This window comes from Talaromyces amestolkiae (genome assembly GCF_001896365.1).
Source record: "Talaromyces amestolkiae strain CIB chromosome Unknown scaffold26.1, whole genome shotgun sequence".
NCBI classification, from domain to species: domain Eukaryota; kingdom Fungi; phylum Ascomycota; class Eurotiomycetes; order Eurotiales; family Trichocomaceae; genus Talaromyces; species Talaromyces amestolkiae.
In genome coordinates, this window is record NW_024468062.1 from 254,373 (window position 1) to 269,833 (window position 15,461).

General features: G+C 46.9%; 7 protein-coding genes across 7 annotated transcripts; 5 read left to right on the forward strand and 2 right to left on the reverse strand.

Moving 5' to 3' along the window:
• Positions 1-1,086: 1,086 nt before the first annotated feature.
• BHQ10_009734 (uncharacterized protein) lies at positions 1,087-2,124 on the forward strand (the record flags this gene model as incomplete). Its single annotated transcript, XM_040882682.1, has 2 exons — positions 1,087-1,169; positions 1,227-2,124. 2 exons carry the CDS (start codon positions 1,087-1,089, stop codon positions 2,122-2,124), a joined length of 981 nt encoding a protein of 326 aa, XP_040738236.1.
• A 444-nt stretch (positions 2,125-2,568) lies between these two features.
• BHQ10_009735 (uncharacterized protein) lies at positions 2,569-4,190 on the reverse strand (the record flags this gene model as incomplete). Its single annotated transcript, XM_040882683.1, has 2 exons — positions 2,569-3,458; positions 3,512-4,190. 2 exons carry the CDS (start codon positions 4,188-4,190, stop codon positions 2,569-2,571), a joined length of 1,569 nt encoding a protein of 522 aa, XP_040738237.1.
• A 289-nt stretch (positions 4,191-4,479) lies between these two features.
• On the forward strand, positions 4,480-5,294 carry BHQ10_009736 (uncharacterized protein; the record flags this gene model as incomplete). Its single annotated transcript, XM_040882684.1, has 4 exons — positions 4,480-4,538; positions 4,593-4,752; positions 4,807-4,895; positions 4,949-5,294. The coding sequence occupies 4 exons, from the start codon at positions 4,480-4,482 to the stop codon at positions 5,292-5,294; spliced, it is 654 nt and encodes a 217-aa protein (XP_040738238.1).
• Positions 5,295-5,635: 341 nt separating this feature from the next.
• BHQ10_009737 (uncharacterized protein) lies at positions 5,636-6,844 on the reverse strand (the record flags this gene model as incomplete). Its single annotated transcript, XM_040882685.1, has 3 exons — positions 5,636-5,968; positions 6,021-6,588; positions 6,672-6,844. The coding sequence occupies 3 exons, from the start codon at positions 6,842-6,844 to the stop codon at positions 5,636-5,638; spliced, it is 1,074 nt and encodes a 357-aa protein (XP_040738239.1).
• A 609-nt stretch (positions 6,845-7,453) lies between these two features.
• On the forward strand, positions 7,454-10,424 carry BHQ10_009738 (uncharacterized protein; the record flags this gene model as incomplete). The annotated part of the gene is made up of 5 exons (XM_040882686.1): positions 7,454-7,501; positions 7,617-7,741; positions 8,637-8,925; positions 9,594-10,133; positions 10,188-10,424. 5 exons carry the CDS (start codon positions 7,454-7,456, stop codon positions 10,422-10,424), a joined length of 1,239 nt encoding a protein of 412 aa, XP_040738240.1.
• A 1,622-nt stretch (positions 10,425-12,046) lies between these two features.
• On the forward strand, positions 12,047-13,039 carry BHQ10_009739 (uncharacterized protein; the record flags this gene model as incomplete). The annotated part of the gene is made up of 6 exons (XM_040882687.1): positions 12,047-12,177; positions 12,240-12,304; positions 12,367-12,427; positions 12,580-12,600; positions 12,895-12,936; positions 13,000-13,039. The coding sequence occupies 6 exons, from the start codon at positions 12,047-12,049 to the stop codon at positions 13,037-13,039; spliced, it is 360 nt and encodes a 119-aa protein (XP_040738241.1).
• Positions 13,040-14,350: 1,311 nt separating this feature from the next.
• On the forward strand, positions 14,351-15,417 carry BHQ10_009740 (uncharacterized protein; the record flags this gene model as incomplete). The annotated part of the gene is made up of 2 exons (XM_040882688.1): positions 14,351-14,517; positions 14,574-15,417. 2 exons carry the CDS (start codon positions 14,351-14,353, stop codon positions 15,415-15,417), a joined length of 1,011 nt encoding a protein of 336 aa, XP_040738242.1.
• Between the last annotated feature and the right edge of the window lie 44 nt (positions 15,418-15,461).

Below are 15,461 nucleotides of genomic sequence, written 5' to 3' on the forward strand. Positions count from 1 at the left end.
ACTATTCGAAATTAAGGGTGTCCACATCATTCGAACCGTTCCCTCGGGTACCGAATTCCAACGTATAGGGCCACGTCTAATGTATCAGCTCTAGTGTCTGGTATCTGCAGTGTAACAGCACTAGCATTTGCTGCATGCGCTTTGTTCCCGAATTTCCCGGAGTCAGTTCTGTTCTCAATTTTTTGGCAAAATTTTGTTTCTTCGGGGCGTACACTGTAACTAAGTTACGAACTCTGAAGCTGACTAAAAGATTTTGCCTGTGCAACTCGCGCATGCAATGCCATGCACGTATATGCACCGAATCCGAAAATCAGATTTTGAAAGATTCCGAATCAGTTGCACAAGGTTTGTAACTTGCTGAATAGGAGCCGGCTGTGGAACTGGCCGGAGTGCTGCTTTTTCGGGCGTAGGCTTCGGGGAGAATTAAGCTCAGCGCCGGGGCTCTGGCTCAGGCCCCCCCGTTCTCCCGCTGCCGCTTCCACTGTGTCGGTACTGCCTCTGTGCGTCCAGAAGAACTCATACAGCACACACTCTCTCATGCTGTTATTGTACTGTAAAGGCTCATATACAGCCATCATACTCAAAACTCAATACTACATCAGGTCGATTTACGTTGTACGAGCCAACGCGAGCCACCAACCATGCTGTTGGCTCGCACGAGTTGGTGTTCGCCGTTTACCCACTTGGTCAGTAAGCCTGAAAAATAAATGAAATTAATCACTTAGGCTAGACTTACATGCTATGGAACCTTAGTTATACTGCATAATACACCATTTATGTTCCTATTGGTCGTGCTACATCGACGTGAGTCGCTCCTTCCCTGTTGGGACTGTTCTTTCTTGCTGGTTTCAAAACCGTCCGGGACAATCCTTTTTTACCTCAACTTCTACTCTTCTTCACACTGTACACACTCTCTATTTGCTCATTCCACTATATACAACCTCCTTGAAAAGATCAATGGAAAACTTGGCTACATCTATCGTCAGACATAAACTACCTGGGCAATTGACTGTGTAGCTGCATTGAATCTCGACCATCACCCGTGAAAACTGTGGAACCTGCGAAACGTATACTCTGAACCTGGCTATGGTACAGTCCAACCTTGATCCCCTCGCCGAGCAAGTCGAAAGCGAGAATGAGCTCGAAGGAAGTGATGGCGCAGACTCAATGTGGGCATATACTTAACGCCATTGCAAACAAACGACGGCTAATACAGCAAATAACAGAGCAAGCTCCTCAGGCATAGCCCTCGAACCCATTCACGAAAACGGCCGAAGATACTGTAATGAAATGTACTTCATGCCGAACGACGAGCCCGAGCAGACCCGCCTGAGTATCGTCCATCAAGCATTTCTAATCTTGCTAGATGGAGAATTGACCACAGTCCCCCTGCCACCGGAAGGTCCAAGTCGTGTGTTAGACGTTGGTACGGGCCCGGGGGACTGGGCTGTTGAAATGGGGCAACGGTATCCGAATGCAGAGATCATCGCGACAGACATCAGCATCTTTGACGGAGGTCCAGCCATCATCGGTCTTCCGAGCGTTCACTTCCAGCTTGACGATGCTGAGGACGACTGGACGTACCACGCACCATTTGACTTTATCCATTTTCGAGGTCTTTCCGGCGCATTCAGAGATTGGCGAGGCGTGTACGAGCAAGCCTTCAAACATCTGAAGCCCGGCGGATACATTGAAGTAGTTGAGAGCGACCCGGCGGCAGATATCGTGACATGGGCCAATTCGAATCCAGACTCTTATCATAACATCTACGTCTCTGCCATGCGGAATGCCGCCGATTCTTTGGGTTATCCACGCGGCCGTGATCATTTGAATCGTTCGTTGCTGACGTCGATAGGGTTCGTGGATGTTGGTGTTCAGGATATGAATGTGCCAGTCGGGGCATGGCCGCAGGATGACCGGCAGAGAACGTTGGGCAAGATGGTTCTTATTGCGTGTCTGGAAAGCCTTGAGGCGAGAAGTCTCAGACCGTTGACTGCTACTGGGCATTGGAAAGTGGATGACGTGCGAGATCTGTGCGAGAAGGTGAAGCAAGAGTTGATGACGTCTGAAGGGTTGACCATGTCTGTGCGGTTTGTAACAGCGCAGAGACCGGAGAATACTTAGAACGATGATATATCGTTGTGGCTTCTTGAAGACACGACGTCAATGATCTGCTCGCTAGAAACAGTCCAGCGAAATTCAAGGACAAGACCAAAATAGACGAAGTCACCCTGTTCTATATCATCCAAGGGTTGACAGCGTTGGACAATATACCAAACAAACTTTATGAAGGTGCCGTCAATGTCGACCGCATCGTCCATGCTCAAGAAGCAAGTTGTGATAATAAAGTCCAAGCTTGGATTATATTGATAATATAGTTTCTGGCTTCTGGCCAGCGTTTGACCTACGACTCAATACCTAGGAACGCTAAATCACAGACACTGTTGAAACCGAGAGACAGAACCGATTTGAAAGATCAATATTTTCATCATACAATATGCCCAATGAACAAAAAAGCTATCATAATAATACAATTGAAAGACTAATAAAACAATGTAAAGCTAGTCCTTATAGAACAGTCCTCAGTCTCTTGCCCAACTTCTCCATCTCACCAATAATTCCACCACCAGCAATACTCCATTTCTCACTGACCCATTCCTCGGTAATCTTCTCCTGCAAAATGCCACTTCGCGCGAAGTATTCCATGTAGCCGCGCGCTTCTTCGCGACTCAGACCACCTAGAGTCTGTAACTCGAGCGGCGACGACGAGGATTTACTAGCGGCCTGCTTGAAAAGGTCCAAAACCCTATTGTCGGTCTCCGCATATGGATCTGGTTGTGGAAACTCAGCTGATGATTCCGCGACGCCTTGTTGACGGGCTTTGAGTTGGGCTAGTGCTATGTCGAGAGTTGGTACAGCGGGACTGTTTGAGCCTGAAGTTGCAAAAAGCACAACTCCGCCGTTGGGCATTGTGGGCTTATTGGAGGATTGCGGTGTCAGTAAAGACACAAAGTGCTGGACAAGGGCGAGGTCGTGGGCGTGGATGGGCTTGAAGTCTGCGTTGCGGTACTTAGACTCTTGCATCCAGTGACCTAGACCGTCGACTGTGACGAGGAGAGGGGGACGATTTTGGAATGTCGATTGTGCCTTGTCGTCTGCTTTCTGTGCAGTTTTTGGAGCAGTTGCGTTGATTTCGGCCCAGAAGGCTTGCCATACGGGCCAGGCGATTGTGACGTCCTGGACACCCAGGCGAGCGAGTTCGGCGAGTGTCGTTTTTGGTTTGACGAGTGACTTGAGCTCGGGGTGTTCCATGGATACGTGCAACTTTGACAAAACTTCTTCGTTGGCGAGAACGGTGCGCTGGAGGAGCTCCGATGTCGCTTTTTCTTGGACGTATTGCACTGGATTCGTGTCGGGGAGGGGTGCGTACGTGGTTTGAGCAATGACCAATTCTTGGGCTATGATGTGTCAGTATAAGAATAGACAGTATACCACAGTTGGAATAACTTACGATCAGGAATAGAAATGACAACCCATTTCTTCAAAAGTCCCATAGCCATTGCCTGCAGCAAATGAACACTCTTTCCACATGCTCTTTTTCCCGTAAGAACCTTTTTCACGACTTTCCCCTGATCCGGACCCTCGGTAGAGATCCCCTCAAAAATCCGACCCATCTCCAACGTCTCACGTCTCAAAACAACACCCGGACGACGGAAAAGTGACCAGCCCTGAGAAGGCTTAAATGCCTGCAGAGCTCTCAACTGATCAATCATAGGCACGGGTAACCCAAGCACCGACCCGCGAATTCGAGTATCAACCATCGTCTCCTCTGAGAATTCCTGCATACCAGGAACCTCTAAGGCATTGGTATTACTCAAAACAATCCTCTTTCTGAGCGCTTTCCGTTCTCCGATGGCTGGTGGACGACCGCGGTCTACCGTCGCCTTTTTCGGCTTTCGCATACGCGCGGACTTGGATTCACGAAATTTCGGTGCGCCTTCCATGCTTTTGGATTTTTTCTGTAGCGGGTTTGCATATCGAGTTGCGCTCGTGTGGAAGAGGGAAGTGGTCGTTCTGGCGGTCAATTGACGATAATGCTGGGGAGCAGCAGGAGCTGGATGCAACAGGGCTCGCGATGTTTGGCGAAGCCCCGTTGTCGAAAGGCAGCCCCAGCATAATTGGGAAACCATTGTGCTGGCTATTATGACCTCCCGTGGATAAGGAGGGTCAATGGGCACTGCACAAGGTATGCGGAAGATGGACTTGATGATTTGGATTTATTGATCTCGGAAACTTGAGAGGACGGAAGTGCCAAGCAGAAGAAAACCTAAACGGGAATAGACCATGCCGCTTTTATTCTAGTAAAGCGGCTCTGGAATTACCCGCTTTTTTTCTGATAAGCTCGACTTATCTATCCAGACAAAAAAATCAAATCATTACGAACCAGCATACTACGCAGATTGATTTGAGCACTCGATCATGGCTACTACCACTGAAATGATGGAGGTGGACACTGTCAAACCGAAGAATGCCAAGCTGTGCGTTGTCMCAGTTTTCTATTCTCTTCGTGTTTACTGACTGACACTTTCCAGGCCCATTGTCGTCCAAAAAGAGAATCCATATACATTCGACCTCGGCCACCTTCTCGCACAAGACCCCAATCCTCTCGTGATCCCCAGGTCGGATAATGTCAATGAGACTTTGAAAGCAGTAGCACGAGATGGTGCGCAATCACTACTCAACCAACTTCTCGTATGTTTTGCCTCGTGCTTCAGCGAAAATTGGACTAACTGACAAATGTTGCAGACTACATGCCCCGTAACGTCAAACGCAAAGGACGGCGTTCTAATGACTCTCCCTCCTCCTAACACACTGCTTCCACGATTCAAGCCTCTGTGCGCATCTTCCTTCCCCCTTCTCCATAACAAAGGCTAACATGACTTGAAAGACCCAAACCCAAAGAACCCACAAAATGGGATCTCTTCGCCCGTAAGAAAGGAATCGGCAAATACAGCAGCAAACCGGGCGCCGCCATGGCCGAAAAGGAGCGACGCAAGAAACTCGTCTATGACGAAGCGAGTGGTGAATGGGTCCCTCGATGGGGCTACAAGGGCGCAAACAAGTCTGGTGAAAATGATTGGGCTGTTGAGGTGCCGGATAAGGATTGGAAGCAGGAGGCTGAAGGAAAGATGAATGTGCGTACTGCCGGAAGGGCGGAGAGGAAGGAAAGAATCAAAAGAAATGAGAGGAAGGAGAGAGCAAATGAGCGGAGGACTCGGAAGTTCGGGGCTTGATCTGTCTCTTTGACTCTGTGATGATGAAAAGTGCATTTCTGTGTTTGTCGGAGTTGGGATGGCGTTTGTTTAGCGGGTTTGCAGTTTGTGTGATCTACATGTCTAATCCAGATGAGCAAGAGTGAGATTCATGATTCTTGTATGTATTATGATATTCATTTATATGGCAAGATAATTGATAGATAGCATCTGAATCGTACAAAAAAGACACCGCAAAGAGTGATATTATAAATATGTACAACATGAAGGAAAATGTGTGAGAGGATATTTCCGGACAGGAGATATATGAAAACGCTGATTATATGTAAATGACCCGCTTCGTCAACCCATAGCCGACTTATTTACTCATCTTTCTCTTTCTTGCCAAATCCGAGCCAACTGCTTATTCCGCCGTTCGGTTTTCGCTCTACCCTTTCATGCTGTCGATCGGCTTTGTGATCTTCCCAGGAAAGATCGCTTCTTCCACTTTCGTGGCGTTTCTTTTGATCTTGCAGAGCAAGGACCTTACTCAGCGGTGTGGTCTGATCTGCTGGTAATTCTCGCGAGGGAGGTGGTGGCGTGACAGCTTGTGGACCTTCGATAGCACGGCATAATGTAGCAAATGACCACTCAACGGCATGCTCAACAGGCTCGTCGAAGAGATATGGTAACATGGGAACGACACTTAGACCTAGCTGTTTCGGAAGATTAGCTCAGTGCTTCATCAGATATGTCAGGATGACTTACGCCAATTGGACCCCAGGTGCGAATAAGTGTGCTTGAGGAGTTCTTCAAAGCACGACCCGAGTATCGCACAACAGAGTGGATAGTAAATGCAGGTAATCCCATACTTGCAATGCTCTGAAACACAGCACGTTTCGCCATGACCATCCGGTAATCATCGATCAATGGGATATGAGTCGTCGACCATGGAACCAAAGGGTCCAGCTTATCACCACCCTCCGATTCGTTGCGCGGTCCTGTTGATAAAGGACCAGCGACATTTCCAGTAGCCATACCCAGGACAACATGGTTTGCTTTCAGGTCTGTCGCGTCCTTGTATGCCTCCCCGGGCGGGATCACTGCTCGCCGATTACGCAAATAAGCTTTGTATCCTTCGTGGCCGACGTCACCGAGGATATATGTCCATGAAATAGCATAGGCGCTTCGAACAAGATATGGGTGAGCAACGGGACGAAACGATTCGCCGACGTCTGAAGTGTATGCAACGTAGCGATGGGCGGAAAGTAAAATAGTCCTAATTCGATTTACATAGGCTGCATATCGGTATTTTGTGTTTGTAGAGTCGATAGAACTTCATCTTTTGTCAGTTGTTTCTCTTTAGAAGTGAAAATGCGCCGGACACTCGAGGCTTCGACCGCGAGAAGAAGCACTTACTATGGGGCGTATAGTTCATCATAGTAGTCATCTTCCCGGTCGACGAGTTTTTGAAGATCGCGAGAAAGCTTTTGGCGCGGAATCTGGCTTTTCAGAGATTCCGGACGTGCCTCTTCACGGACGCGGGGGACCTCGTCCTTGTCACCGTCGCTTTTGTCTTTTCCCCAAAACATGATGATCAACTTGAAATATATGGCAATCGATATTTAAGTGTATAACGAATGTTTCACAGTTTTTAGAAAAGAATATGACGGTGAGTGAATGTGAGATTTTATCGGGCGTGAGGAATATCGGGTGTTGAGTACGGGAATTGTAGCAGCTGCCTGGATTCTGAGCCCCAGCATGGAGCTATCGCGGCGTACTTCGGAAGCGTTCCAATTCTGAAATGTCTGAAATCCGTGCAAGTATATGATCCTTATGAATGAACACCAAGACCGTTCTTCGATTAGAGTACTCCGCTTCCTTCCAACCAAGGGTTGTGTCTTGACTCTCCGCATTCTCGATCCCTCCAGCAATGACCTCACAGAAGAGCTAGCCTATCTTGGACTAGCTCCTCTGTATCAACCTCGGAGCATCCGATCGTGGCTGCGGAAGTTGTCGGGTTCATATCACGTGACTATCAGTTGACACTAGTGCTGCATTTGGAATAGCGCGCCAAGCACATAACCTTCAGAGGAAACATCAGCGGCATCTCTGATATGCGACACTTCGCCTTGAGACTTCCAGCGTCGATACACCACTGCCAATTGTTTGAGAACACCCAACCGAACTACTCATTCACAATGGTTAACTACTACAACATTGCAGGCCGCAAGATCGGCTCCCACCACGTACGTTCTTGTCCTTCCGCCGCGACATCCCTTTTGGTTACGTCAAGAATACATTTCAGCTGTGGACGATGATGATGAGATTCTCGAAATTGACTGACGTGTGCTGTTGTATTAGCTTGCCATGACCATTCTCGGTGGTCTCTTTGGCGGTATCTACCTTGCTTCCAGCGGTGGCAGCAAGAAGCAGGTGCAAACACCTCCCATCAACGCCGGATCTAAGGACGAGGAAAAATTCATCCAGTACGTCTTCTTCTTTCTCTTGCGTCTGAGATATATCTGAGCTACTTGTTGTCGATCTCTTTGAAATTCTGTTCAATGGTCGGAAATATAGATACTGATCCGTTTTCTCCGTATAGGGACTTCCTCAAGAGCGTCGAAGGCGAACAAAAAGCCAGCCACTAAACCCTTCCTTATCCATGACGAATGTATTATAATTGCGATGCCGATTTTATCATGCAGCAGAAGCCGAGCATCATCATTAGCGTGATCGCCGAAGCGATTGGTCTTGAGGGGAGCAATGCTGTGAAAAGCTTCCCAATGTTTAGCGGTCCTGGGATTATTTTTTACCACAAATCACCGAGGGCATTGTACATATAAAATCTACATCGTCATCAACTTTATATCATCATTGTCAAACATAGAATGAACTGTTCATTTCCTTTACTTTGATCAAACACGTGGAATCGGGCCGCTACAGCACAACCATTGAGTCACACAACGTGCTTTTCAAATGGCGAATCTCATCTCTGTGTAGTCACTATTGAGGAGTCTCATTCTCAGGACCTTCTAACGCAATTGCACTGATAATTTTGCGAATAGCCTTAGAAAAGGCGTAAAGACTCATGATTGGTTCGAGCACTTGTTGATGCTATCCGCTTCTTAAATTTCGACCGTAATTTAACTCTCTCATCCCTTCACCAACTACCAAGACTTCACAATTAGATTCTCCTCTTGCATCCTCAACCATGAGGCCAATACCCTTTCCATACGCGCTCAATATCGGCACCGATGTAGTTCACTTACCACGCATATATCGCCTATTAACCCAACGCGGCACAAGAAGCAATGAAACATACCTACACAAATTCACTCGCCGCATACTCTGCCCACAGGAACTACAAGATTTTCATACCAGATTCCGCTTGCATGAAAACGACCCTTTCCACCAAGAAGCCAGTACCAGCTTGAGAGAGATCACACCTGACATGGCACGCTGGCTAGCTGGACGTTTCGCGGCGAAAGAAGCAGCACGCAAAGCGGCGCCAGGGGGCGCAACTTCTATCAGCTGGAAAGATGTGCTTATCAGAGCCGCTCCGGCGTCTTCTGCCGGAAGTAGTAGACCAGAAATTGTCTATCTGAATGGAGCTCAGAACCGGCTTGGGAAGTTGTCTATTTCGCATGATGGTGACTACGTGATTGCTACGGTACTTGCTGCGGATGGTTGATATGACTTATGGACAAGGAAATTCCGACTTCCTATATTCCGTCTAATGCTTGCTTTCTTCATGTCCGTTGTGGCTGGCATATCCGGCAGGTACATATCGCGATAGTATGGCACATGGCGGGTCCGGCCGCGCTTACTGGACAAACTTCATGCCTCTGGGGAATTTTGTTCTCCAATTTATGAGAGCACTTCCCCAGATCTTCAACCACGGGTCTGGCAATTATTATTATCCTGACTGAACTATCGAATCACGGTCAAAGGACTTCGGAAAACTATCATTGCAACTGAATATTATTATCAAGGTAAGAAATCTGCCCCGCATGCACGTGAAATCTTTGACTCTGACAGGACAAGCATCAATACCTCAGATTTGAGAAGCACTCGCCTTTGTATCTCATTGCGAAGCATATTGCCGGCCTGTCGCCCTGATTTAATAGACATGCCGTTCTCACACCACAGCCATTCCGGGCAATTCTGTCCCGGCCATGCAAAGAATCAGTTAGAAGAAGTCATCCAGACAGCCATTACACAAAAAATGGAAGTCTTTTGTTTAACAGAGCATATGCCCCGCGGCAAAGAAGACTTTTATCCCGAGGAGGTATAATACACTGCTTCTCTCTTGTTTGAAATTTGGCTAATTCTGCATAGAAAGTAGATGGGTTGACAACAGAGGATTGGCTCATTGAAAATGAAGCAGCTTTCTTCGCCGAAGCATCAAGGTTACGAGAGAAATATGCATCTCAAATTAAAGTCCTGATTGGCTTCGAGATCGACTGGATTCGGCCCGAGTCTTTGAGGTTGATTGAGACATCATTGTCCCGCCTACCTTTCGAGCTCTTTGTTGGCTCTGTGCATCACGTACACACCATCCCAATCGACTATGATGCTGCCACGTACCAACAAGCACGAGAAATAGCAGGTGGCACTGATGAGCGACTATTCGAGGATTACTATGATAGTCAACTAGACATGTTGCAAAAGCTGAAACCCCCGGTTGTTGGTCATTTTGATTTGATTCGATTGAAAAGTAACGAGCCGAATGCAAGTTTCGCCAAGTACCCAAAAGTTTGGGAGAAGATTCAGCGGAATCTTCGTTTTGTGGCTGAGTATGGAGGTCTGTTGGAGCTGAATTCGGCGGCGTTGAGGAAGGGTATGACGGAGCCGTATCCCAAGGCAGAAATATGCAGGGTGAGCTTCGATCACAACACATATGAATTGCACAACAACTAATCATTGGAATAGGAGTTCCTATCAATGGGTGGCCGTTTCTGTATGTCCGATGACAGCCATGGCATTGATCAAGTCGGCTTCGGCTATCGACAAGTACTCGACTTTGTGACTCAGACCGGCATAACAGTCTTGCATTACCTTAATAGTTCTGACGAAGGCGCAACATTTGATGCTCGTTTCCCGTCGACGAGGATCCGCTCTGTCCGCGTGGGCGAACTCAAGCAAAAAGCCTTCTACCAAGAATCATAGAGCAAAATAAGTCCGATGGAAACGTGACTCGTGGTGTACATGACTTGCAACAAGCCGGATCTGAATTGCACAAACGGGATCTGAGCCCTTTGAGTAACGACTGTGAATTGATAGAATAATAAATATTTTTTAGGGCTCTGCAAGCGGCTATCTCTGCATTCGATGTGTCACGTTCCACTATCTGTACCCATGTCGCACATGGATATACAACCCTCTTAAGGCGGCTACAGCGCCAGAGAAGGGGACGTGTAGGATACAAACAGCCTGAAGAATCACACGAAGGTTTAAGGATTGCGTAGTTGATTGGTCAAGTCACTAACTGAATTTTGGAAGTCTTTCTACTTAGAGGTTACGTAGTAGGTGACAAGCCCGTGCATGGATAAATTCTGATTGGACCTTGTATATCTTCTTGTTTTCTTTTTTTTTTTTCTTTAGACCATTTCAGAAAATATCCAGACAGTCGGATTTGAGCGAAGACTTTGTGTAGTTATGTACGTACCCATAGGAAAATGACTACCTTTCCCCGCTTCATGATGATCCTTCATGGCGGGGKTGGTTTCTTACACTCCCGTGGGCGAATACAGACTCTCCGCACTACTAACTAGCTACAAGCTAAATCAAAGAGCACCACGCTCAAGATTTTTCCGAGGAGATAGTAGAAGTACTCCGTAAGCCCTAGGGTATACCATCAGGCACTCAGATTTCGAACCAGACTACCCAAGTCACAAACCAACGGATGCATAACTAAATTAGGACAATTTATTTATTTACCACTGACCAATACTGTCAAAGAGATGACAAAAATCACACAGGGAAGAACCAACCCTTGGACCGGTTTTCTCGGATTGCAAGGGGCTGTGTTGGGTAGTCATTGGCTGACAGAATGTGCCGGTAGGAGAGTTGCTGATATGGAACGTTCACCTTTAATTTGGACTCAGGACGGGCTGACCTGAACCAATTTTCTCTCTGTTGATCTGGGATCACCGTTGTATGCAATAGATAATGATGCATATCACTGCCGTACGAAACGGATTCGAGACTTCTAGACAAGTCCCACAGGTTCTCTATAAAATGTTGAGTTGAAGAGATAGAACATGTCAGACCGCTTGTGGACTCATAGTAATGTAAAACGTGCCAAGTTGTTGTGTTCAATAATGCAAATCCCTCAACGGAATGGTCTCATTTTGCGCAAATGATAGGATCATATATCTCAGAATGGGGCTTTGCAGTTTCCTGGGTATTGTTTCTGTTGGTCTGTCTGTATGGAGCTCTCTGGAGTCTGTGAATATCGAGTCACCGCCTGTGTAACAAGCAATGACATTCTCAGATAAGCTTTCATGATACAAGAGCATCTATCGAATGTTGCACGGAAAACGCCACCACGGAGTCCGTCGATGTATGTAGTCGAAGTAATAACTTAGCCTGTTGGTCGAGAGATGTTGATCTTAGTCGAGGACGATATGGATCATTATGGATCTTTTAGAGTTTCAACCCCACCACGATTTCATCCAGCCTTAAAGTACACCACCTCTCTTTCTTTCGTTTTCTCTCTTTTGTTACACTTTTCATATTCCAATCACCAAAATCTACCCATTCTACATTTACGCATATACTACATCAATATGAGCTGGCAAAAGACTGTCCTCTCCCCCGGTAACGGCACTGACATGCCCGCTGTCGGCGCCAATGTCAAGATCGATTACACCGGCTGGCTCAGAGACCCCAGCAACCCAGACCACGAGAAGGGAAAAGAGTACGTTTATTTCCCATCCATATCAAAAGCAAAGGTGTGCATATCTGACTCTGGCGTCATAGATTCGACTCCTCCAAAGGCCGCGGTCCATTGGCTACTCCTATCGGCAGAGGTCGGGTCATCAAGGGTGAGTTACCTACTACGTCGATGGCGACAAGGCGAAGGGGGTTGCTGATCTTTTGTCATCAGGTTGGGACGAGGGTGTATTATCCATGTCTCTCGGTGAAGAGGCTATTCTTACCATTGACTCGTAAGTCGTTATTTTCTCCTCGCATCATTGAATAGCCGAAAAAAGAAAATGCTTATCGCATTTCTATTCCAATTTATTTCTCCTGTCCAATCACTCTTTTTATGCATCTGCTAGTGTTTGGCACTTGCTGACTTGTTTCGATGTGACTGCAGGACCTACGCCTACGGCGACCGGTACGTTCTATCATCTTGGGCAGCCATTTTCCGATTTTCCCTTTTGTGATCGATCCCAACCGATAATTCCCCGCACTTCTCCGATATTTCCCCCTCTTCCTGCAGCTTTGTGTGGCTAGGCATGGGATATATACTTTTTATATTATCCATGCGCATAATCAGCACCAGCACAGCCACTCCCGCATTGTGTAGTAGTCACATGCATGACCCGATGTCGAGAACACGCGCGCATCAGAGACAGGAGCCAACTGGAACGGATCACTTTGCTAATACGTAATATTTTTGATGCAATAGGGGCTTCCCAGGTGTTATTCCTGCCAATTCCGACTTGATTTTGTATGTTGAATTTTCCCACTTGAACTTGAGTTAAAGTCTGTATTTGCTGACTTGTACATATAGCCAGGTGAAATTGATCGAGATCAACGGCAAGCGCGCATAAATCCGAGGAAGAAGAACAGGGCCCGTTGGATATTAATATATCGTTTGTGAAAAGGGGATATGAGGGAATGATTGGTATGAAATACAGAAAGTCAAAATGAGATCTGAATGGATTTGGGTGATATGATGGCCTGGAGAATCATGACGAATCAGAAGATGCGAATGGGGATGAGAATGAAAAAACTTTTTATATCTCAATTATATAACTGTCTAACTAATTGAAAAAGAAAAGAAATACAACTACAATTGTTCCAGATTGATGGCAAATGAACGTCTGTGCTTTACCTCTATTTTATCGTTTGGCTGGCTAGATCCAGTTTCAGTCTTTAGAGACTGTCTGATGTCCTTTGATTGTGAAGTGCATATATATCGTTCGCTCTTCATCAGTGCTATTATGCTTCGATTCGCCATGAGAGCACGACGTTATCATCGACAAATCGCCGGCTTTTAATCTAGCATAAAAGGTATCTTCCTCCCTCAGCGGCTTAGCCTTTATAGATGCGACCCAGGCTGAAAGCTCATCGCTCCATTCAATTTCATGGGTTCCCCTTTATCCAAATATGTCCGGGTATGTATTGGGAAGCCACCTTCTCGAGATCCTATATGGGCGCATTCCCGTTCGTGCGTATGACATGCTTACTTAGTTGCCTTTACATGGGATCTAGTTTAGCGTACAATCCGTTCGTCAGTGGCGGCATCATCTTGAAAAACATGACCTACTCAATCCCCATTGTTCCAAGGTTGCCTTTCACCCTGTCTCGAATGAACTTCTTGTTCCTGACTTGCTTTGTAAAGAGTCAACAATGAGTGAGCGACATCGCTCCCCCCAAACTGTAAAGTCGGAGAAGTCTCCATTCTCCGGCCCCACTATGGCCTGATTAGGCTTAGCTACGGCTGTCGACATCGGAAGACTCGGCGAATGGGCCGGTTAGTTATCTCATCCATTTACTCTCTGTGCATGGGCTGACCGACTTCTATCGTATCTCTTCTCTACTCGTGAATGTTACACGAATCATAATCATCTGATTAAGATGAGTTCTTTCGAGATCCGATCGTGTTTTTGATTATTTTCGTTGAATTCTACTCCTTTGTTGTCTTATCTTTTATGAATCTGTTTTGATGCGCGATTTGAGTTAATTATTACTCGGTTATTGACTTGATTCATTGTACATTCTGTATCACATCCATCTTTTCATCGCGGAAAATTATCAGAAGAATTATCCATGACACTCGAAATCACAAATTCGCTCACATCATCCTCACCGACTCTCACCATCCCCCTTTCTTCCTTCCGACTCAATTAGCCGTCACGATGTCCCGAGACACGGCCCGGGCTGCTGTCCCAGCTATACCGATCCCAATGACGAAATCGGATAAGCAATGGAATACGCGCAGTTTAGGACTGAGGTTTGCGGCAGATGCTGCAAGTGCTGCTGTAGCGGGAGCTCTTATCTGTCCTATTATAACCATTATTGATCGGTGGGTACCATACAAAATACACAAAAAGGAAGCACACTGACATCGACTTACAACAGTGCAATCATCGAAAAAGCATCCAAAGGTATATCGATTCGACACACGTTGACCACATGTCTCCGCGACATGTTGAGGAAACCGGCCGGCTTCTTCCTCTCGACCCCATTTATTCTTATATATACTCTATACGGCGGTACATATTTGACAGCCAATGCAATCGATACCGTCACATCGACACTGCGCAACCAGCCGTTTGAAACCGTGACCCCTGGTATGGAGAAGTTCCTCACTACCACGATCGTCAATATGTCTATTTGCGTTTATAAAGATGCTCGATTTGCCAGATTGTTTGGACCGTCTAGCAATCCATCCGCTCAGTGTCATCCTTCTGCGCCGGCCGTTACTGTTGCCGCCACTGGTACTTCGGCATCATCTGCCGCCGCCGCCGCCGCAACCGCTGCGAAAATCGCAAGTCAGGCCCCGAGAATACCCAAAGTTTCATATGCATTATTCTGCTTGAGAGATAGCGTGACAATTTTTGCATCCTTCAATATTCCCCCCTTGATCGCGCCCTCAGTGCCAGATTGGATCGCCTCGACGCCCGGCATGAAAGCTGCGGTTGCGCAATTCTCGTGTCCGGCGCTAATGCAATTCGTCAGTACACCGATGCATTTACTGGGCTTGGATCTGTATAATCGTCAACCACCCGGCGGTCTGGGCTGGCGAGAACGACTTCTCCGTATTCGACGAGATTATATTGTCAGCTCCTTTGCACGTATGGGCAAGATTGTGCCTGCCTATGGTGTTGGAGGAGTCGTGAATGTGAGGATGAGAGCTGCGCTGATGGAGAAACTGCAGCTAGACGACGAGCGACAGCATATCTCTTCAAGTCGTGCTCTTTGAGCTGAAGAGAAGGAGAAGTCTTTTTTTTGACAACGATTTTACGA